The 25119-nt window shown below is 41.5% G+C and overlaps 1 protein-coding gene across 1 annotated transcript; it reads right to left on the bottom strand.

The window, feature by feature from the left end:
• Positions 1 to 462: 462 nt before the first annotated feature.
• slc16a2 (solute carrier family 16 member 2) lies at positions 463 to 25119 on the bottom strand. The gene is made up of 7 exons (XM_061079559.1): positions 23837 to 25119; positions 13597 to 13741; positions 12540 to 13038; positions 10392 to 10535; positions 9078 to 9306; positions 6287 to 6559; positions 463 to 6177 (listed from the first exon to the last, which is right to left on the bottom strand). Exons 1-6 carry the CDS (start codon positions 24258 to 24260, stop codon positions 6303 to 6305), a joined length of 1698 nt encoding a protein of 565 aa, XP_060935542.1. The 5' UTR covers positions 24261 to 25119; the 3' UTR covers positions 463 to 6177; positions 6287 to 6302.

Here is a 25119-nt window from a genome sequence, read left to right as displayed (position 1 = left end):
CAGTTAAAGATCGTTCCTCATTGTTTTACTGCTTATTTATCGCCAGTGATTTTATTCTTTGCCTTGTCACATGCGTTAGTTCCCTGCGTGTACATAAAGAGCCTGGGTGGGATTCAGGGACTGGTGTGATATAAGACACATCAGTGGCTGTGATTTACTGATGGTAAACAGGGTGAGAGGGAGTCAAGCGAGGACTTGATGCCTGAATAAACTCAGCCATGTTGCTGTGGTGATAACGAGGAGATCACACATTCAAGGACACATTCAGTGTGTCCCAGCTCAGCTGCAGCGGAGTATTACATTTCTGTTCTGAATGAGCCGAGTCTTTCATGCATTTAAAGTAGCCTGGACTTAATCTCAAAGTGCCTGCATGTCTAAAAACACCTGAGCGCCTGCAGCAGCTCATATGGAAGTGGAGCAGTTGAGGACTGAAAACACATGACCAACAAAAGACCACATGGATTGTTTTCATGTTACATCTTTATTGTTGGTTTAATAGAAAAAATGTGCCATTTTATGATACAGATCCAAAATTACTTTGACAAAAACACAGATTACATACATTTTCTCTAGCAGCATGACTTGATTTCAGATGGTGTGACGCCACTGGCCTTGTTAGAAGTTTTTTTAATTTTTTTGTAAAATGACGTGAAACAGAAATATATATTCTTACAAAAAAGGTCCAGTAGCTTGTGGTGCGAGGACAGAAGCTTATAGCTTAAGAAAGGAAGGGGAGGCAATAGAGGTTTAACTGCAGCAGCCTTACTGGAGGTTAGAGGAGGAAAGTTTAGCAGAGCCCTGCATTGAAATATGACTTAAACATATAAGGCTGTGGGAAGGCCTGGCCGAGCGTTGCACCGGGACCGAGCACAAATGTAAATGAGAATATATCACCTGCAAAAGTCAGGGGATTTACGGCAGAGAAAACACTACGCCTACAGTCAAGATGATGACAGATATGCATGAAAAATACAGGGTTTCTAGAACAGCATATAAAAAGGTCTATACATTATTTAGGTGCGACCAGGAGCGATAAAAATGTGACTTAAGCAAAATGAAAAGAGATGAATGGTGCTGGGAACAGAGCCAGAAACATATCGAGGGTTGAAGTGGTCCATGGCCGAATCTGAGGTGTTGACTTGTTTTTTTTCAAATCACGTCTCAGCCTCATAATGTACAGACCCTCCGCAGTCACATGCTGCTTGTGTGGTTTGGAGGAAAAGCAAAGCAGTGTGAGACTGAGGTCAGAGGAGCGGTGAAAATGGCACATCGGAAAGCAGAATAATCGTGGTGTTTTTCTTTTTTTCTCTCCGCCAGTGGAAAAGCCTAATGGCGTTAGATTATCAGCAAGAAATTTAAGTTAATGCTGAATGAAATGACGCTGCAATGGAATAACATATTACAAACTGTAAAGTCAATTTTCGTTCATTCGATCACTTGAAACAACCGAGAAACTAAGTCACGCTTTGAGACAGGGTTTAAAGGTCCAGTGTGTAAGATTTAGGTGAAAGGGAGAAATGTTATATAAAGTAATCCTAGTGATGTTTTCACTAGTGTGATTCATCTAAACTGTACAAATTTTGGTTTTCTTTACCCTAGAATGAGCCCTTTGTATTTAAATACTTTATATTTACATCGGGAGTGGGTCCTCTCTACGGTGGCCGCCATGTTTTTTACAGTAGCCCAGACGGGACACACTAAAACTCTTTTGAGTTTTTGTGACAACTTAAGGCTACCACAGGTTCTCTTTCAAGGGGAGGGTAAAAGTGAGAGGTATTCAGCTGCAACATGCAGCCTGACCAGTAGATGTCACTAAATCCTTCACACTGAACCTTTACTAGAAGCCTGTTTTTATTCATGCGTAGCCTGTTGTGTTGATTGTGCGACTATTTATCTCTGACTTGTGTAATGTGTGTCCCCAGCAGGCACCGGAGGAGAAATGAGAAGTTTTGATTGTCAGGCAAAAGAATGAAAAGTCCTAAAACTTCCTAGTAATAAAAAAGTGTTAAGTAACTAAGTACTGAGTGAGTGTTAGTATTATACATGTAGGTTGGGTTAACACAGAAGGGGCTCTACGACGGATTTAGCTTTTCCTGAAACAAAAACTCGGGAGTCAAAGTCAAACATCCATGGTTTTGACTTTGTGTTCAGACTTCAGGAAGAGAAGTAGTTGCAGGACCACAAGCCCAAAACTCTGGCAAACACCAATCACATGTATTGAATCATTCTTCATGCAACCAGCTCCTTCACTTTTAGATACAAGTTTAAAGCTAAACTCACTAACAGTACATATTTTTTTCCAGTAGTCATTGAATTATATCATTAAAACACAACCCCAAAAAAATCAGTCATTGAACATATTAAAACTGTTTATGGTAAATTAAAAAAAGTTGGTATACATATATCAATTTACTCTATTTGAACCTACAGTAGAGATATAAAAGGAGCCTCAGCTGGTTCTGACCAGAATCCGGGGCCGACTCTACTGAAACTAAGTAACTTAGCTTTTTCAGATAGATCCAGAACAGAAAACAACCATAAACTAACAGAAAAATAAGAAGTAAAAAGTCACATTGAGATCTGAAAAACGTTTTATAGGCTTTGCTGTTTTGACTCTAATCTGTAGCAACAAGTTCTGATTTATCTATAAGGCAGAATTGTAACTCAAATGTCTTGTTTTTATTCCTTGTCTCTTCCAAAATGTGTTTTACAAAACAACAGCGGATGATAACGAGGAGACATATTCAACACAAAAAGAAATTATTAGTTCACAGTGATAATAATAACACATTTAAATCAAATGACTCTAGCTAATTTTTGTTTGAGACGGATTCGTTTCATGCATAGAAACACATTCAGCCTATAGCAGCTGAGGTCGTCCAATATGGCTGCCAGAGGTTTAAAGTCCCCTGCGGACTTTTCATTCACTAGTTCATTTGCTAGATTCTGACACACATGCATCAAGCTCAGCAAACTAGTAAACTAGTGCAACATGTCAGTAACATGCAAAGCTATGCTTTCACTGGGGTAGTGCTGTGCAAACCAGCAGAATGTGAGGATACAGCAAAAAATGTAACCTATTTATACTCTGATGAAACAAAATATCATCATCTTTAAATTGTGGGTCCAAATGACAAAAAAAACTGCTATAAGGTTAATGGGCTACTGATTTTCCAAGCAGTTGTGTTGTTTTAAAAAGCATCACCTGCAACCTTCTTATCACAAAAATAAAACTATCATTTTTACCTCTGCGTATTGTTTAATAGGCAGGAAGTTAGCCATACATCATTTTTGAGTTTAACTCCATAGATAGAAATATTAAAAGTAAAAACTGGCTTTAAAAAGTATTTATAATTGATTTCTGCTTATTTTGAAGATTTATTTGGTTTGAATGACATTGATGTGCAGGATCATTCACGTTAATGGGAGCTGAAAGATGATGAATCTCAAAATTGGCTGAATTGAAATAAAGCTAACTTGTATCACAATTTATGATATTGGTTAGCTTAACTCACGCAGCCCGTAGCTTTAATGACTCCCTACCTTTTTCTGTGCAGCTGCAAATTAACATCTGTGCTACAAAGAGATTTTAACACTGCCTCAGTCAAATTAGAGGTCTGTGATTTTGCTTTCAAACAACCAGTTAACAATTAAAAGTCGCCACTGCTCATGGTTAAACACCTCCGCACTTTAGTTAAGAATTTTATAAATTTTTAATTAACTGCATTTTTGAATCACAGACAAGGAAATCAGGCTGTGATAAAGACAGCAACTGACAACTAGAAATTCCGTAGTAAATAATGAAAAACATCAGGGCAAATGGATGGGAAGGCAAAAACAAAACGGGAAGGATAAATCTTGCACCAGCTGATCATGAGAAAGGGAAGTACGATGTTTCGTAAAACTTAAACGACACTAATGAGCTTTTGTTCAGAGGAAGTGAAAAAAAACTAGCATTTGGCAACTTAATGGTTTTGAGACTCAGACTGCATCAACAAACCACTAAGAAGTTAATGAAGAATGTCCACGCGTTCACACCTAAACGGCTGAGGATTGATTGATTGGTTGATCACTGAGGTATAAGTGTTTCCTATTCAGAACAGTTTGTAATGTAGCGTCATCACTCCAAAACACTAACACACACCAAAAAAAGCTACACTCAGCAGTAAGGTTTGTGTAGCTGTACGGTCCTAAAGTGTTGTAACACAGACTGAATAATGGCAGTGAAAGCAACAGGGGGCATTGAATGAAAAGGAATACCACCTTAACACCAGGGCGTTTCCTTTTCCTTGTTCCCCCCGACCTCCCACTGGTATTCAGCTACGCAGATAAAAAAAGAGTGTAACCCAAACTCAAAACACTAAAAACTGTCTGTTATTGAAGCTCTACTTCACATCTGTTCATTACAGTCCATTGTAATCTAAGAGAGCAGGCTGTAACGTTTAGTTTCACAGCTGCTAACACAGTGATCGAGGTGCTCATGACGAGACTAAACTACAGCAGCAAATTCATTGTTTCTGTGAAGTGGCCTCATGAGGGCCCCGGGGCCGTTTGGCAGTTTTAATCTCAGAAGTCCCCTTCTTATCAACAGACTGTAACATCGTAGTTTCATATTACAGAACTGCCGCTACTACTAATGCAGATGCACAGGTGCCACACACAGACACGTGTACACGCACACACACAGGTTTTTTTGTGCAGCTATCCTGACTAGGGCTCTGCAGCGACTTTGAATCATGGTGGACTTTATTCCTAACCTTTACCATAACCGACCCTAACCTTAATCTAACCACCATTCATATATTAACCTCTAACCTTAACCAGGGGCTCAGAAATTAAGTTTTGCCCCATCAGGACCAAGCTGTGGTCCCCATGAGGTCTACTGGTCCTGATGAGGTCTTTATGCAGGAAAAGGTCCTAAAGTGGCAACAAGAACAAGTACACACACAGACACTCATTCATACACAGGAAAACTCAAGATAAAAAAAATGCCTGTTGTTATTATGATGAAAATCTAAAGTTAACGACAGTCGTCAATCTGCCATGAGGCCTGCGTGATTCCAGCTTTTTCTACTAATATGCGTAGACAGTGTGCAAACACTACAAAACTATTCATAGCAAACAGTTCATGTGGATTTATCTAGCAACCTACTAAAAATGTTAAAGGCCAATAAGACAAATGAAGTGTTGAATTATTGGAGAAACAAACGTAATCGAAAGCTGAAAGTTAAGGCTGACTCAGGAGAAGACCTTGTATCGACTGTAGTGTTTCCTCTCAGTGATTCGTGTAGGAGATGCACTGATCTCACTGCTCACCTCTGAGTGAACTGACCTATAATATAACACTAGAAGAATCCAACACACAAGTCCGTGGCAAATAGATCAGTGGAATCAGCAGCTGCCAAAGTCACATATGTGTCTCCCGTGCAGGCAGGATTGTTGAGTAGTTGAGTTTGAGACCCTGGCTTTGAGCACGGTGTGGAACAGTGTGTGGTTGAGGTGATTGTGTCTGGTTGCTGATCTCTCAGAGGAATTTGCAGTGACATGTAAAACATGTACTGTACATAAGATTCTCTTGTCGCTGGCTCGGCAGAAAACAGTAGAAAAAATAAAACCTGCAGTGTGTTGAGAAAACTTTGATGTATGAGGTACTACGTGAAGAAATTGAGAATTTATCCCTTCACTAGTTCATATTTTATATGCCTCACAATGGGTTTACAAGGAATCTAAAAACAAAGAATAGTCATTTTTTGTCGTAAATATGACTATTCTTAATTTTTATGACTTAAAATATATGTAATATAATATATTTATAGTCATTCTTGCTATGAAATCAGAAACTACCGCTGTCAGGTAAAATCTATTCCTTTCTTTCCTCTTGGAGGTACAGTTTATATTACTACAAAGTCCCCACTGATGAAAAAATCGGAGTAGAGACTTTGCTGTGTTTATCCTCCCTAAATGTTTCCATCATACTACCCTGATGCACCAGTTTTTTGTCCTTTCTGCAGTTCGTAGCCAGAGTGCCCTTTTCCACTTCTCTCCATGTACAAATAACAAAACAGCCAATGAGGGCCAAGTGGGGTCAAAGGTCAGCAAACAGAAGTCCATGGTTGAGAGCTCTGGTTGGGAGGAGCGCAATCAAAGGATGAGAAAAGGTGCTGGTGGACGGAATCCCTGAAAAAAAACGCAAGGAAAGGAAATGTGAAGGGAAACTTATTTACATATTTCCAGGTGCAGATTCTAGACATGTGCACGATAGTAATCAAATGTAAATGTTTGTAACCTTTGTACAGTGCGACTCAGATGTGGGTCTCTACGTCAGTGTAGCCGGGGAGGATCTCTCCATTGGTGCAGCTCTTTGGCTCGTCTGCTAGCGGCGTGGTGGGCAACATGTGGGCGGTCGTGGACGTCTCCTCTGGTGACGCCCCGGCCTGGCCTCGCTGGAGCCTTGAGTGCATCAGGGGCACAAAGAACAGCACCACGGCCCCCACCATAGGAGGCACCCCGGCCAGGGAGAAGGCTACTGTGTAGTTCCCAAAGTAATCATGTAGGAGACCTGGGCAGTGGTGGCAAAATAAATGTTATGCATGTCGACAAAGTGAGTCACATCCTGGTATTGAATTCACACCCTGGCACATTTATATATTTTTTTTTTGGCTAATCATTTATGCTATAGTCAGAAAGTTCACAGTCCAATTCAAGAAAGTAAGCTTCATTTCATTATAACATTATGTAGCACACAAGATTTGGCCACAATAGTTCTGTCAAACATTTGAATTATAACCAAATTTGTTTGTTTTTTACTTAAACTTATCTTTAACCTGTAGGACTCCTTTAAAATACTCCCTCTCAGCAACTTTGGGACAAAAATGCCTTCTCCCTAAAACTGCTATAAAAACACTATATATGTCTATTTCCATAGAAATTCTCCAAGAATCTCTTTTGGAGAGTTAACATTTATTAGAGCAATTATTATTATTTATTTATTTTACATGTATCTTGTTCTTATTTTGTGTTGTTTCACGTTTAACTAATAAACCTTAAGTATAAAAATGCCACCCCTACCCCTTCTTTATAACACTATACAGAATCATGTTATTTTTCACTTTTAATAACCAATATCAGTCCTGAAATATTCATTCATTTTCAGCATTGTCAGCCTTTAAATGCCAGTTTTCTTCTTTCTGGGAGATTTGTTTTGTCAGGTTAACACAGCCTGGCATGTCACTGAAAAGCAACAACACTGACTTTTTTGCATTCATATTTTTTGTGTGTCACAATTTCAGTCACATTTCAGGAACAAAAACGTCTCCTCAGCAAAACTGGTATAAAACAATACATTATTTATTATTATATATAATTACTCAATTTTTAAATACCAAATATTAATTTACTTTCAGAATTTTAACTTTTTAAGTATCTGAAATCCTGGAGTTCCAACCTCATTCCCACCGACACTTGGCACCTTCCCCTCATCAGTGGCAGTAAACAAGGACATTGTACTATTGTCCCAATTATCACAATACAGCACTCAAACATCACTCTGTCTGTACTATACCTACTAAATGGATAAGCCGCAACATAAAAACCATCTGCTGAACACGTGTTGCTCCTTGTTGTGATGCTACTGCTGACGAACATGTGTATTTATCCACATGTGAGTAAAAAGAAACAAACTATTCCCACAGTGCACCGACAGAACAAGGTCAACAAGTTTACTGCACTGAGCTTGTGACATGAGACCGATGGGAGGGGTGAGTGCATGCATTGTTGCTTGTTGTGTACGTACACATTCTTGCTGGTGAATAGGACATACTGTACAGAAGCACATATGTTTATACAGGGACAATAACATTCAGCCCTTTTTATTGAATGTAGAGGTAATGTATGCATTTTAATATTTAGTCAAAGTTAAGTATGATATGATGCAGCACATTATACAGTATGTATACTGCACATTTTAAAGTCTGCATTCTGCCAGCTTCATATTTGGTTTAACTGCAGGAGATAAAGCCAGAGTCGGAAAGAGGCTGTAATCATACACCAAATGTAACCACTAAACTGTGCTTTACCCCTTAAGGGCTTTGTGTTGGCACACAAATACTGCAATCATTTGCTGGTTAGCCTCTTACAGCGGCATCCGACATGCACCGGATGCTCTATAGCCAATTATCTGACTGCAGTTACCAACAAAAGATGGACACATTTCAGACATATATGCAGGAACAACAGGGAGCAGCAAGCAAAGGTACAAGGTAATTGCAGATTTTTCTCTAATCTACCATTTTTCCTGCTGCCAACAGCCGACCATGCTGTTTTTTTGTTAAAATAAATAGTAGTCACGTGAAACCAAAATATTTCCCATGTTTCCAAAATTGTGAATAATATTTTTGGGGTTTTTACATGTTTTCAACAAATTACAGCAAAAGATTAAGAGAACTAAAAAAAGCTTATGCTAAATTAAAATATCATATTATGGTTACCCTTATCCCTTTTTTGGTTGGTTAATTTATTAGTTTTTAAGCAAGATTACGCAAAAACAACTAGATGGATTATCACTAAAATTGGTGTTAAGGATGCAGTATGGGTCAGGGAGGAACCCAGTCCATTCGGGCAGGGATCCAGATCTTGGGTGTTCATTGTGTTTTATTCATTAAGATCTGGGAAATATTCTCTTAGACATCAAAGAGATTGTTGAACAACGCTCTATCTCGCAATGTTAGAAAAAGTAATCAAATGATCTGCCCTCGGATCCAGATCTGCTCCAAGATTGGACGGCTTCTTCTCTGACATCCAAGGTTTTCTCTCTCAGGACAAATCCCCGGAGACTACCTGGAGTTGGCTACAAGCCCAAACCTCTCTAGACACAATGTGCAGCACAAATAATCCTGCCATACATTTTGCTCACACCAATTTTTTCAATCTTTGTTCTCCTATTTTTCTCTGTTATATATTTAAACGTACTGTGCCCTGTTCCTGCCAAAGTCGGACCACAGGATATGAGTTCCTTATGGGATGTTCTGTATAAATCTGTGCTTAATAATGAAAAACAGGAAAAAGAGCAAGCTACTCACCAGCGATGGGTGGACCCGCTGTCATGGGAAGAGCCATGAGGCCCAGCAGGTATCCTATGGCCTGTGAGGCCTTCATGGGCCCGACCAGCTCGAACGCTATGGGCGCCATCATTGTGAGGAAGCAGCCGTCACACAGGCCCAGGAACACACACACTACCGCCAGCGCCTCAAACGCATGGCATTGAGGAATCAAAATGGACATCAGGCCCAGAGCTAAGAAGGACACCACCTGAAAAATACAGTGAGAGGATAAGTTATATAAGTCTTTATAGTTTCACGCTGTACTGGTATTTAATTAATGTTTGCCCACTCTTTCATTTCCACAGTGCTGACGTTAGTCAATGAGGGCAGAATACAGAGACAACCACCTCCAGCTTTAAGAAGACCAACATATTATAGTTGGAAAAACTGGTAAAACAGCAGACACATTTATGTAATCCGATTTAATCAGGCTTCGCGATTAAAACTCCCCCCCAATAACCATAAAATGTCACATCTTTAAGAGTCAATATCAACTCAGTGTGTTTCTTTATTTGTCTGTTGATGCTCCTACAAACTTTTTTATTCCACCAACGTGATAGGTAACGTTTTTGGCACAGGCCTGGTCTGCCCAAAACTCTAACTTTCTGGTAAAATATAAAAGGTTTGTGGGAGCATGAACTGGTGTGCGGACAGTTCTCGACTTCTGGTTTACGTCACTTCTGTCCAGCACCCTAGTGTTTATTAAAATTGAATGAGTGTGCTTTATGCACAATCTACATGGACCACAGTGCCAAAAGGGAAGTCTAAACATATTGTTTTGGTATATCAATATTTTTACGGACGTAAATGTCAGGCAATATTGTGGTTTTAATCAGCCTAAGACTTAATATCCCTTTGCTGAACCATACAATGAAGCATATCAGGATGTTTGCAGGTAGTAGGTATTACACACTTGTTGTTTTCTCGTCTCAAACTGCTCTGAACTGCTTTTCCCTCTTTTATTTACCCAGGACTAAATCTCCTTTTTCATTAACAAAGTGTGAAATTCTAAGAAACTTTATAAGTGCAAAAAGTGTCTGAGTCCTGTTTATCTTCTGCCTAATAAGCCATTACCATCCACCGAATCACTCTAACTGCACATATAATAACCAAGTTTCATTCGGTAAATCTCAATCAGTCTTTTATTGGATTATATAAAGTAACTATTGGTTTAATGTGGGTGCCAGGGAACACAGAGTTTGAATAACAAACAAAGCACACGTGTTAGTAGTTAGCTCAAAGACGTCTTCTGTTTCAGGTTAAAGTTAATGTGCAGATGTTTAATTTCCGCACCTGCATGTAGATCTTTTGCAGGCCTGGAATGAGGTCTCCGATCTTTCCGAAAGCAAGGCGTCCCACCCCAGACGAGGCTCCTATGCACACCAGGAGAACCCAATCCTTCTCTGTCCCCTCGAAGCGCTCCTTCACAAAGTTCATCTGAGACATGAAAGAGAAAAACAGACACAGTGCTGTGTGAGATTTGGCTGCTTGCAACAGGGGATAATGCGCTGCAGGAGAAAACACTCCCGAGCTGCCAATAATGTATGAGCAAACAAATACACCACAAAACCTGCTGGTGAGCTTTTTTCACATGTTTTTGTTCTGTGTTGCGAAGAAATCAGTGAAGTCGGCAAATGGGTGTGTGTTCTGTGGAATGGCGGAGTTGTCCATCCATAACCCCAAAGCTACAGTCTAACAATAACAAAATGTCTTCATCCGCCGACCTTTGGAACAGCAGGAGAGCGAGACATATATGTCAGAGCCTCCAACTCCCCTCAGCCCTGACCCCCAATTCAGATCCAAAACATGAAACCACCCTCTGAAGTCTTTCCTGAACAAGCTAGTCCCTGTGAAATATTTGCTCTCCTTTGAAGGGCTCTACATTCATCAATGGCCATAGGATAGGCATGTTTAGGGATACAGAAAGGCCATACAGGAGAGGTTTCCTGAGGTGGGTGAGCCAATACAAAGGCCGGGGCTGTGTTTACATCTGGGCCCGGGCCTGAAACAACAGACCTGACAGAGGGAGGCCGGAGCTGGAACGTCCGACATCTGGATAGAGGGAGATCAACTTCACAGCTCCACGCTACAGCTTTACACTTCCATCCTCATCCATCACTATCTCACTATCTCACACCAAAGTAAGTCATAGTTCGTGTGGAGAATTTCCAAATGTATTGCAGCTGACTTTTGTTCTTGAACGAAAAAATTACTATACCATTATCATTTAGTCATAAATGTTTGGTGACGAAAACAACAATGTCAATTATTTTTATAATTACGTTAAATAAAAACAAGAACTTTAAGGAGAATACCACACATATCACTCTTCATCACAGCAGCTGAGCCCCAGCAGGGGGAATAAGAGACAAACCAAACAAACTTGCGCTGTAGTGTACAAGTCATGGACAGTACGTTGTCAGGAGAGGTAATGAAGATCTGTTTGTAATCTGAGCAGCTAAGTAGATATCTAGCCTGTCAGCAGATGTTAGTTAACAAGCTAAGTTGCAGGGTAAGACCATAGACTGTAAATAAAGATGGCAAAAGCATGTCCTCTTCCTCTCACTATCCAGAACTGAAGCCAAAATATCCTAGGTACCTAGCTAGCTGCCATTTTGCACATTTAGAGCAAGAGTCTGCAATAGTATATGGTGGATGGAGCCACAATAGTGAGAACCTGCTTGTCATTGTTGTCTCAGGTGTCTTTTTACAGCATCAATTAATAAGTAACAACCAAACTTTGTAGACATTTTGGGGGGATAAGAACTACCTAAATTGACAGAAGCCATATTGGGAAAACTGTACTTTGGCTGTTTTATTCTGGCCCATGTCACATCCAATAACATGGAGGAAGACACAAGCTTTACTGCATCCAGCCACTAGGTAATGATCGAGAGCCTTTGGCTTTACTTGTGGGAGGCTATCGTGTCGTCCATCTTTATATACAGTCAGTGGAAAAGATGTGTGTTCATCACAAACCACTGATAGAAAGCAGTCATATCTTCCATTTCATCGCTCATTAAACATGCATTCCACAGCCCTCGACCCGAGGTCCCAGAAAATAAATGGCATCAGACCACCCATGGTACAAATGTATGACTGTCTCCCACCAGCTGAAGTCAGCTGAGGAACATCCTTTTATAGCAGATACATGATTATAAAACTATGCTTCAGTCACGTTATGGTATGTATTCTATATTAGATGATGTTTTAGAACGGCTGAGATGGATGGCGATTAAGTGCACAAAGCTTACTTTCTACATTCAATCTTCCTTTAACATCAACTGTAAGTAAATATAACACAGCTATATGACTTAACACCTGTACTTTTGATAGACAGAAGATATACAGTTTGTACCACCTGAGTTTAGTTACTGTTATTTAAATCAGGAACACACAACATGTAATTCAACTACAAACATGCCCATGAGATGTTCTCACCAGATGTATATACGGTACAAAGTAGCCGAGCACAGCTGTAGCTACTCCAAACGCCCACAGCCGATATGTCACGATGTGAAACACACGCAGGTTGAAGTATTTTCTGAACCCAGATTGAGCCCTGCTCCAACAGCTCGCACCCTGAGCAGTAGCCCCCGACTGGGTTTGGGGCTCAGCAGAGCCAGGACCCATGCCCGGGGGTCCCATGCCTCCTCCAGCAGGCATTAAAGGTCTGAACGCCAGGGCCAGCAGCGCCTGGACCAGCATGAAGAGGCTGAGGATCTGGAAGGTCCTGCTGAGGCCCAGAGGTTCCACCACCTTGTTGAGGAGAACTGGGAGGCCCATGGAGAAGAGGCTGGCCCCGGCTGTCACTATGCCGTTGGCCATTCCGAGGCGCCGACGAAAGTAGTGGCCGAGGATGACCAACGAGGGCTGGAACGCGAAGGACGAGCCACAGCCGAACAGTATGCCATAAGTAAAATAACGAAGGCCGAGGGAGCTGCAATAAAGAGTAAAGCAATAAAAAAGAGAGAGATAAAGGAAGATAAGATAAGACGAAAGTGATGATAACATTTTGACAAGGAGCAGATAATGATTCAATTAACTCCAGTTCCTCTGCTTTAAATGTAACTATTGTGCAAACGAGGCCACTGTAACAAAAATATCAAATGACATAAATCAGGCTGCCCATATCACAGCTAAAATAACCCAGACAAAACACTGTTTCCTGATAATTTATGTACATTCATTTTGTCTGTATTGATGTCACTTTCTATTTTTAAACATATATACATAACAAAAAGATGTACGCACAAAATAATGAATTCATATATTTCCACAATAGCAGAGACATGTTATTTCGAGATACTAGGTTAGAAAATACACTTGAAACTAGAGAAACAGGTTAAAATCTTAACTGGGAAACTAATGAATATTTTTTATTTTTGAATAATGAATGCTAACAGTAGCTCTGTAACTAAAATGCAATGATAATATACCAGAAACACAAACTGGGGCAAGAACAAGTCATGTCTACTATAAATGTTCACTAGCTTACTTTGCAAAGGATGTACTGAGCAGGCCTATGAAAGCCAGCAGTGCACCGCAGACAGCCGTCTTCCTGCAGCCAAAGCGGTCGGTGAACATGCTGACCACAGGGGAACAGAAGAAGATCATGCCCATGGCCAGGGCCCCGACCCAGGCTGTAGAGGAAGAGGAGAAGGGAGATAAAGAGATTGATAGAGTAACGTGGAAATGCTGAAGGTTGTGGCTGTAAATCAACCAATGGAGGGAATACAGGATGCAGTTCTATGCAATACAACTGATAGGAGGACAATGAGGAGAAATTGAATATCTTTCCTGTATGGAGGCAATACTCTGAAAAACCTTGTTGTGTGTAATTGTTCAACAATTTCTACAAGAAAGGCAAATTCCTTAAACCCCCTTATTACATGATGAAGAGAGTGGGTTCCAAGGATTTGAATTATATACATTAGGACACAAGGATAACAATAATGAATGAATTGGGATTTGATTTGAAAGTTATATATATATTGCTTATGCATTGTGCAAGCACAGTGAGGAGGTGTAATATAAAATAGGTTTAAATGTCCTCAGATTTTTACTTGTTTAAAACCAGAACCTTCACTCGTAACAAAAATCTGGCGTTAAACTTGAAAGACATTTTAATATGACATTTATCATGATAATATAAATATAAATAATAATAATAATAATAATCCCCCTCTCTGACATGACATGACACTCCACCATGTGATGTGATTTGCTATTAATATATATTCATGTAACTCTGCATCATGTACTACATTCATCGGACACACTCTATAATATTTCTAATGGTGATTAAGCAGATTATAAAGTGGATCAATGTTGGCAGTTCAGGCTGGTGGTGTAATATCCAACCAGAGTTAAAACATCACGAGCCACAGTGATCCAACAGAGACACTGTGTACCCTGAAGTGCAAACAAACAAGCGCCTGCGTCAAGGCCCCCGGGGGCAAAGGTAGCTTTAATGTCTACCATGCGTCTGGGCTTTGGGTCACACTGATCTAAAAGCTAGACGGGAATAAGACCAGACAGACTGACAAACAGGTGGATGCACTGAAACACACACTTAGACACACACACATGCATACACCCACACAATGAAACACGAGATCTGCAGCGTTACACAAACGGTCATTGTTGTGGACGTGTTGTGTACTACCATTATTGTGTACATCTGATGGTGTGTAATTTAAGGGTGGAACTGCACCTCAGCCTCCCTATGGTTTATTTAATCAAATTAAACAACTGAGGGCAAATTCTGCTGTTTTACATGTACTGTATGAACTCAGACTCATGTTGACACCAAAATGTACAGACACTTTAACCGGGTGAGGCGGATGCATAGACACATCTCAGCAGATACCAGGGTTAGTTTAATTAAATGCAACATGTGCAACAGTAAAATAGATAAATGCTTTATATCTTCTTTACATTGGCCTCCCAACACGTCTCATACTTAACACTTGCCATGAAAACATATAGCACTGAGGGAGAAATCAGTAGCAATGTTGCATGAGATCAGATTAACCCACTTTACTTAATGAGCCAAAGAGTTGGGGTTTGGCTTCCTATAAGCACCTTAGCATTACAATTGCCCCATTTTGCACCACTGATCTAGAGCGTTAACGCAGGACTCACACGCATTCTTTGGAGGCTTTAACGGGAACAGTGCTCATTCACTTTGAGTGGGCCAACGTCATGCGTTGCCCAACTACATTGAGGTTCTGTTGGCCGCGCTGCGTATGGTAAAAGTTTTCATGCGGCAGTGGAGGCACCAGACAATCAAATCGTGTTTAAACAAACAAAAGCACAGGCACTAGCCAACATCAACCATCAAAATGAGCCTGGGAATAGGAGGCAGAGGCTTCTGTTAAACCTGGTATGGCTGTAGATTTAATCTCCCATGGCACGAAGGCACTCTCTTCAGGGACTGCTGCTTTAAATTTGGTGTACATTGGATTGTCTAACATGATCTGTAACTGTCTAACCCATGCTTTTCTGAGGATACATTCTGTACCCATCAAATCCTCAGGGAAATATCTGGTAAAAGCCTGTTTGTTCACTAGCTTCTAATTTATTACCTCTTATTTGGTGCTGGGTGGTTAGAGTACAGTCACTTTTAGACCTTTTTCACTTAAAACAGCTGTTTCCTGAAAACGGCTGAAAACGAAACGATGAATCCAAATAGGGTAATTGCTATAAACTGAAAAAATGGTGCTGTAGAGTAACTGCAGAGTTGGGTTAAAATCTGTTAGTTTTTCACTACAATCAATCCTTGTCACATTACACATAATCCTTTAATCCATATAAAAACATGGATTATAGCACCTTAAATACTCTGAACCAAAACACTTCCACAAATTATCTCCAAAATATCATGTTATGCTTCACTTCACATGATTTCTGTGTAGTTCTTACTCCTCATATTTGCCCTGAAGGCAGAACATACTCTATGGCTTTCCAGTATGAACCGCTACATTACATTACATTTTCTTTTAGCTGACGCTTTTATCCAAAGCGACTTACAATAAGTACATTCAACCATGAGGGTACAAACCCAGAACAACAAGAATCAAGAAAGAACAATTTCTTCTTCAAAAAAAAAATAATGCAAAACACTCAAAAGATTCCAAACTCTGCCCAATAATCGTTTCAGTTATAGTAGTTATAGAACTGTGTAGATGGCAAAACATATGTTGTTTATATCTTGATTATAGAGGCATCCCTATTCAGTGGAGGGGTGGTTCTACATGAGCCAAGAGAAAAGCCTGCAGACATTCAAATTTAATAACATATGTATATATCTCTAAAAAAACTAAAAGCGCTGCACTCAGACCTCCTGACATAATCAGGTCGATTTCAGTTTGGGCTAGAGGCCTCTGGAATCTAAGAAATTAATGGACACGGTCCTGCACGCTTCTACAACTGGGATCCCTTTTGCCTTCACTGGTATTTCTCCAGCTTCTCATATTCCGTGTTATTGATGGAGCTGTCACTTTAGACTCTTCACCTCTATCTCCAGCACAACTTTCTGCTCCTCGTCCACAACCATATGGCCAGTTGGTTAGTATGGATGGATCTTATATACATTTACAGTCTCAGCTCTCAGCCATAGTGTTGTCTCCCATCTGGATACCCACTATGTAGTATGTTATATGTAAACATGCTGTTTCAGCTGTATCTTACTCTATCGCTGGGCAGTTCACACGCTGGGAAGTTCAGCACTGTAAAATTCTTAACTACCTTTCCATCAGAAGATTGACCCATATGCTTTTTCTACATGCTCTTTCTGTACTGTTCATCTTTGGCTCTAGATGTGTCTGCGCTCAACATGTTCACGATCCAAATCTGCATTCCTGAATCATACCACATCTTTTCACCAAGTTTCGTTCAACTCCATCCAGTAGTTTTTGTGTAATTCTGCTAACCAACAGACAAATAAACACAGAAGAAAACATACCCCCTTGGTGGAGGTAACAAAGACAGATAGCTCACTGTTTTTTTCTTTCCCTACCTGAATAAATGTTTTCAGGAAGATGGGACCAGAGAAATAATAATAATAATTTAGAACAACGTAGTGAATGGAAACAAACAGGAGGACAGCCAACATATTATTGAGGACTGGGAACACTGGACAAAATGTAAGGCTTAATTTCCAGAAACTCATTCTTCAACTCTTTTCCTAGCTTCCTCAGTACCTTGTGTCGTTGCTCGAACTGAAGGCGGCAGCAATCTGGCCCTGAGGTAACATGATAACCTAAGTACCAGTACCAGCAGTACAACTGTCTTAATTAATGGTTGATGTGGTTCCTCTGTCCTACTTTTTCCTCAAGCCTGCATGCACAGGTTCTTGACTGGACCAATGTGGAGAAGACCATGACAGCATCTGGGTTCAATGCTACTGTGCAGGAAAAAAAACAAGCACGTTGTCAACAAAATAACAAGGTCTGATGGACACTCAGAGGCAAACAAAACTTCAGACCCAAGCCTGTTTTCCTCCACTTTCTCTTTCTCTTTTCTGTCAACCCACCCACCAATGCCCCATTCTTCTCTGCGCTGGCACAGGCCGAGGTCTGTGAATAGAACGAGGAGGAGAGTGTATTCATTAGAGAAGATTAGTTCAGGACAGTTTCGAACAAAAGGAAATGAACTCAGCAAGGAGGGTTGATGCAAAATGAAAAGAAAGTGTTTATGTGTGTGTCTACTTGTATTAATATCTCTGTGAGGACCATTTTGAGCATAGACCTCGCCGGGGATTTAGTTGTGATGGTTAATGTTAAGGTTAGGGACTAAGAAATGCATTTTGCCAGTGGATGTCCTCACTAACACAGAAGAACGAGTGTGTGAGTTTAGTTGCACTTACATTAAGAACCTGTAGTTTGGCTTATTTAAAGAGTGTGTGTGAGTGTGTGTGTCTCCAGTCTGACAGCAGTGAAGAGATGGAGAGATTCAGTAGGACCCATCTTTACATTAGCGGGACAAACCTCTTGCAGCAGAGAAACGCTGTGGGTTTTTAAAGAGGCAGCATCATTTAATGCATCAAGAGCTTAACACGAGGTCACTAGGTTTAGCTTGTATTACGCAGTGCAAGCTGTATAGTGTACATGCATGCTGTTTGTTATGAGCAAACCCAACTAAATCCACCGGATGGGGTAATATTCCTAATATTCTGTATTTCTACACATGCTGGAACATTTGGCTTTTTTGGCTGGTCTGTGTCATGGTTACATATAGCTTTAACTGGCCGCAGTCAACTTCAATATCTTAATAAATGTTTTGCATGCCAAACGAACCAGCTTTTCTTCCTCTGTGAGAGCACCGTCCGACAGTGAGTCACCGGCGTCATTCAGGTCCTCTGAGTCCCTTCCGGACTGACATTTACAGGATTGTGATGGAGCAATTACCTCAACACTCCTCTTACAATATGCTGCTGGGACAGTTGTTAGGTAGCAGCTACAGCACAGTATAGAATTTGGATAGTGACTGTTGTGTTGGCCGTGTGCTCTGAAAATAAACTATGAGGTCAGAGTGGCAAAGTTCGTCTATAATTTTAGGTTGTTAGCGTTCACATCAGCTGACCACTGAGGGATTTACTGCAGCCCCTCAGACAGAATGAAAGTGCTTTCAAAGAAAGACGTTCACAGCCTGTCCTGCGGATTATCCTGAGTAATAAGGACATTGTTCCTGGAAAGTCGGGCTGATGCCGACTTATTCTAACATGTTCAATGCTTTGAGCGGTACAAACAAATTAACATCCAAAGTATCGACTATCAGTAGAGACACATATCTCCAACCTTTGGCAACTAAAACCAAACTATTGAATAGAAAGATGTCCCTGCATTTAGCAGCAAACAATAATGAGTTTTACAATCAAAGTGAATCTATGGAGAGAAACTGCAAGAATTTAAACATGCATTTAATTGTGTATTGATTTATTTTATTTCTTCATTTAATATTAATTTTGGCAGTTTCAGTGTGCCCAAACAGTCAGAAACAAAACAACTGTCAAAATTATTTCCTAGCGCAGTGTTTGTGCCGCAAACGATTTCCCATATAGACAGGGAGGAAATATCAGATCTGCAAAACAATGCAACACATTTTCTTCGAAATTGGAAGGAAGCCCATTCCCTCATAGCTTAGTCTTAGTCTCGCAGTCTTATTATTTAATGATTGCCATTACTCTTGAGCTTGCTGGGACTGATTCTAGCAGTTAAAGCTGCAACTACCAAAGTAGCAATGATTAAAATAAACTGTTCGGGGTAAGGAGTAGGAATGAAAGCGGAACAATTCTTCAAGTTCCTGTTTGAAGGTTTAAAAAGCTGCCAGGTGATGCTTTAACTGTGTAAAAATAGTCGAAGAATTTAACAATGGCTAGGCTGAGTGCATGGGAAAAAAATGAATGACGGCAGGAATCTCTAGATGCTGTATGAGTTAATTAATAAAGTTAATTTGGTACCAATTTTTAACAATTAGAAATCAATGCTGGTGTTTACTGGTCACGTCATCAAGCTGAAAGTATTACTATTTACTATTCAATCCAAAGATTGACGCCGTTAATTATTTAAGATGAATACTGTGTATGGATTCACATCAGATACAGATACTGGATTTTCCTGCCTCAACCAGCTCTTGGGGTTCACTCCTGATAAGCTCGCATCACTCCTTTGGGTCAGAAAGGAAGCATTTACTTGTTTTCCCCTTCACTAATTCCTTTAGCAACTGCTGGAATACTGCCTATCAATAAATGTGTTAACTTATGAACCCATATTTAACAAAAACAGTTTTCATCCCTGTGTTCGATTTTCTGTGCGTACCTGCCTGTGTGGGGAGCTTGCAGATGCTCTGATCTAACCTGAACCCATTGCCCGGCCCACTGGAATGCCAAAAATGCCACAGTACTCCCTGATCTGCCAACCTGGGATTTCCACCGACCCCCGGAGTTGCTGAAGCAATCTGGGGCAGCGGAGCCTCAGAGCGGCAGAGCACAGCAGTATGTTAATGACTACAAAAGTTTGCTTGTGGCAGACACCTGCTTCTCGGCTAGAAAGTTCTCTTTACTGAGTTGATATGTGTCTTTAAAGAAATGTCATGCACTGAAAGTTGACCACATCTGATATGATGAAAGATCTCATTGTAGAGATAAAGACAGTGCTGTGAGTATGTCAAGCCTGTGTTTCCCCGACCACTAAATGAAAAGAATGGCACTTTTAAAGAACTACTAATGTTGCACACATTTTATGAGTCTGTGTTTCAGTTAAGTTGTAGCTTCCCATAATGTTCAAAATGCTGTTTCAAATTCCAGGCCATCCACTAATCCCCTTGATGCATTAAAGCATTTTTATCTTTAATCTAGGGTTATAGGTTTTTAGTGGATATAGAGGGTCTACAAAGTTAAAGTGCCCAAAGTAAAGAGGACTCAAACCTAAAGGGGCTTTATAAATAAAATTGTCTGGCCTTATATGAATGATTGCCAAAACAAATGACGCAGTGACGAGCTCACACAAAAAGGACAGTGCACACCACTGGGGGGCACGTCCTCTTTTTGTAGCCAAACACACAACTTGACATTTGAACACACACTTGAGCAATTTTGGAAACTTTATATGAACAAACGCCAACATCTACTTGGTTTTATTTGTATAACACTACCGTTACTGCAGTCACTTTGAGCTATTCTGAAGTACTTTGTTTGTCGATATGTAAGTGTGTGTGTAGCCTGAAGGTTTCCAAATGCAAACATCTGCTCATGAGCCTGTATAGTTTATTGTGTCATTTATACATTATCAACATTAAAGGGGAAATTCTCCTGCTCAATATGGACTAGAAGAGTAATCCTTCTAGCCCAATATGCTGCTGTCCGTCAGTTTTATTGTCTGTCCACTTGAGACTGAACTTAGAGTGGCAGACACTCCTTAGCTGATGGATTAGTGTTACTAATGGAGCCTAAGCTAAGTCATTCTTGTCTTAGGGCTTTTGACCAAGGCACTAAAATTCACTAAAAAAGTGAGAAGGAAGTTGACATTGCTTAGTGACTTGTTCAGCGCAAATTTTTTAACAAAAAAGAACATAATGCATTCGGATGAACCTTTGTTTCTTTGTTTCAGAAGAATCTTCTAACTAATCTGTCTCACACAAATGGCATGTAGATGGAAATCGTTTCAGGGATCAGTAGATGGAAATCGTTTCAGGGATCAATGAAAAATTAATCACTTGCTCACTCAGTCCCTTTCTTCTAACCTTCACACGCATTCCCAGAGTTGTAAACTCGGCTGTAGCAGAAACATCACCGCACCCCCGCTGAATCGCACAAGGGGCTCATTCCTCGCTTACAATTAGTTTTTTTTTAACTCCACTCTGTACACAACATCACATACCAGAAGTCTATGTGAGCACAACACGGATGAAACGTGTGATCAAGCCAGGTTAAACCACCTACAACTCGTAATCTTCCCTTTCCTTACGTTTTTATTTCAAGAGACAATGTAATTAGCCCTCTCCCCACCTTGATATGCCTAAAGGCTATTTTGAAAATTCCCTGTTTACCCCTCAAGGTTTGATAAATAGCCTGTATAATTGAGCTCAGCATAAAGACCTGATGGTATTCTGTCATCAAGAGGTAAACACATCCCTGCCTTTCCTTGTCACATCCTCACTTTACGGCCTTTTGGATTTTTTGCTTGTGAAGTGCTTGGACAAGTTGTTTCAAGACTTTCTGCACATGTGGATTGGACTTTTACCAACTGCGCCCTTTTCGACAGGATAGCCTGAAAGGCACTTTTACAATTGAGATCATTGCGGATAAGCAGCTCTTCTCAGTTTTCTTCTGTTACTGAAGGGAAGAGGTCAGCACTCAGCCTACTTGCTTAATCCTTTCACATACAAGAGCGGCCAAGATTTAAAACCGAGGAACGGCTGGAGATGAAATCCAAAACAAAGCAAAAACAGAGATGAAAAGCAATATAAATTCCTTCATAGCAACTGGCCTCTGTTGCTTGAAAATATACGGGTTGTTAGTGGTTTCACATGACAACCACCTGCCATTTGTATTCAGGCCTGACGTGTCTGTCGCTCTCAGACTTAAGCTGACCACAGACACAGCAATTTCCTCGACACAAATCATAGATGACAAAGCGCACGGTGGCATTAAAGATGCTAAAGTGGGCCTACAAAAACAACTGACATAAGAGTGAGCGTATCCGAGGCTTATTTCCTATCCCCCTGTTACTCTCTTAAGATTGATAATAACAAAGGGTAGAATTTGTTCCAGGGAACTGTCTTAGAACCTTAATCCCTTCCCACACCCTGACCTTAACCTTTGCTGGTGAATGTGGGACTTGAGAGGAAGTGCAGAAAAATACGCACCTCTGCTACTCCCATCCTGAAAGAAAAACATTTTTTTTTCCTGTAAGAGCAGAACTGATGGGTACACCGCTTTACACCAGCTCTCACTGGATCAGGAGTAGCAGTTGGCTCAAAGTGAGGGTTCGCCCCATTTTCCCATAACTATTCACTTAGTTAGGGACCCGAGACGAGAGGCCAGTGCTCTAATATGTAATACAATGAAGGGAACAAACCTCTAGAGATCTTAAGTGTTCCCTATTCAACCGCCGATGGGTCGTCAGTGTATTCCCTCTTTGCTCCAAAGTTTTCAATCTTTATCAAGAGACTTATTTATTTGGCCACAATGAACTGCCTCATTCCTTAGAAATTATATCAGTGATTTCTATATAAAGACAGATGTCGTTGTCCTCTTTCCATCATACACCAATGAAAGCTTGTGATTTGTGAATTCCCCAACAAAATCATTTAAAGTGAAGCGTGCAGGGACACAGCAGGCTGAACACTGGGCTTCCTCTGCTGGTGCATGCCTGAGACAGTGGTCAACAGCATCTTTATTGTTTCACAAGTGATGACAGTTGATGGAATGAAGTTAAAGCAAAGTCCCTCTAACTTGTATTATATTCCATGTGACAAGAATGTCACAGGGTTTAATCTATAGCATCGGGACATTTTACACATGTCCCTCGCTCTAATCATTTCTATGAATACAGTGAAAGGGAAAAGAAAAAAAGGCAGGGAAACAATAGATTCAATGATTAATATCTGACATTCTATCGAATATTTGGGGGAAAACACTTCTGGAGCAAAGCAAGAGTTTCTATTTCCAGCTACTTTAGTCACACTTATGGTCACAAGAGCAGCAGGCTCACTGGTTTGGTGTTTAAATGTATGTTTCTATAGACTTCAGCCTTTTGGGGAGAGACACTGTGTGTGTGTCAGTGAAATCAATTTGCAGAAGCTGGGTAAGATAATTAGAATAGCAGTGGTGTTAACGAATAGATAGGTAGACGGCTGGTCAGTTAAATGTGTATTAATCAGTAACATTGGTGACTGTCCTCTCCAAAACAGCAAGAATAAATTAACTCTAAACAAGACCTGAGATGTGTTATTTAACACTGCCACTTTAAATGTCTAGGATAAACTCACATTAACTTTTGTCAGACTGATTTTCGTTTGAGACACAATATACCAGTCTGTGCCGTTGGTGGCACTTACATAAATGTGTTTGTGTCATGGAGATGTACTTTCCTAAAATGATCACACAAAAAGGACACACAAGTTCCTCACCTAACTTGTCATGTCAGAGATCGCAACCAGGCGTGTATCCAGGACAGCGTGTACCTGTGTCTGTCCCCTTGCTGCTGAGTAACACCTCCACTGGTACTCACCCACTTTGAACTGGGACGTCTTGTCGTCTGGGTCTGCGTGCTCCTTCACCAGCATCATGTGCAGGATGCCGAAAGAGTTCTGGATCCCGAAGATGGACCCGTTGCACCAGGTGGCCGCGAGCACCACCAGCCAGCCGAAGCCCCCCTCGGGTGGGACGAATTCGTGCCCGGTTCTCGCCGACTGGATCCCCGCCTCCGAGTCCGGAGCCGGGGAGACGGGCGGCTTGCACCCGGCCTCGATCAGCTGCACGGTGCTGTCCTCCTGCACGATCTTGCCCTCGCTGCCCGGCGCCTGGTGGCTCTTGCCCTCGCCTGCTTCCCGGGGAGCATCCCCCTGCTCCAACTGGGGATCCGCCGGCGGCTGCTCCGTGGGGCACTCGCCACTGGCCGGCTGCTCCTGCTTGTCTAACCCGTTGATCCCCATGCTGTCTGCCGCGGTGCTGAGGTTACTGTGGGCTGCTGGCGCACATGCATGAGATATAGGTCACTGACATAAGAGCGCCGACGGGAACAGCCGCTTTGATTGGCTATCTGTCAAACAGCAGACGACCCTGTGCTGGCGGGAAGAGCCGCTCACACGCTGCTGGTGGAACCGGGTCCGAGCGGCAACTTCACTGGATCAACTCCGACCTGCGAGCGGTGGAAGTGTCATTGTCTCCGGATGTTTGTCTTGGACCAGGAGTTAACAGGCGCCGCCTATTCTTCCCGTCAACGTGAGCCTGTGTGTCTGCGAATCCTCCAGACTCACACTATACATTCACTTCTCCTCCGCCCCCCCTCCTCTGCTCGCTGGAAAACCACCGACCTGTGAACACGTCCTCTCGGCCCCTCACTGTCCTGTGACCCGGCTCAGGCTCCGCAGCATCCCGCGGTGGCTACACACACGAACCGGCTCCGGTCCTCTCTCTCATGTGCTGTCAGACAAGGGGCAACATGTCGGCCGGTGCGGGTCCAGGGGGCTGGCTGGGCTCCGGAGTGTCAACACAGCCACAGCCCGTCAGTCAACCGTCTCGCCACCGCCTCCTTCCCCGCGGCGGGTGGAGGGTTGGACCCGGAGGTGGTGGAGGGTTGCCCGGGCTGCTCTGCTGTGGTTACCCGTCGGTTAGTGACGTGTCTCCGGCTAGAGAAGGAAGGTCGAGGAGGGTTCGCTCGACACTCACCGCTGGAAATCTTGTCCTCCACCGTGTCGTAGACTGTGTGTTATAATGTGACTGTGGTTGTTATTATTTATTCACAGGCTCGACACACACGTTGGTTCAGCCGCGGCACTTTGAACGAATGGC

The sequence above is a fragment of the Limanda limanda genome, chromosome 10 (assembly GCF_963576545.1).
Source record: "Limanda limanda chromosome 10, fLimLim1.1, whole genome shotgun sequence".
Lineage (NCBI taxonomy): Eukaryota > Metazoa > Chordata > Actinopteri > Pleuronectiformes > Pleuronectidae > Limanda > Limanda limanda.
Note: the sequence above shows the minus strand (reverse complement) of the source record. Positions and strands in the feature narration are given on the sequence as shown.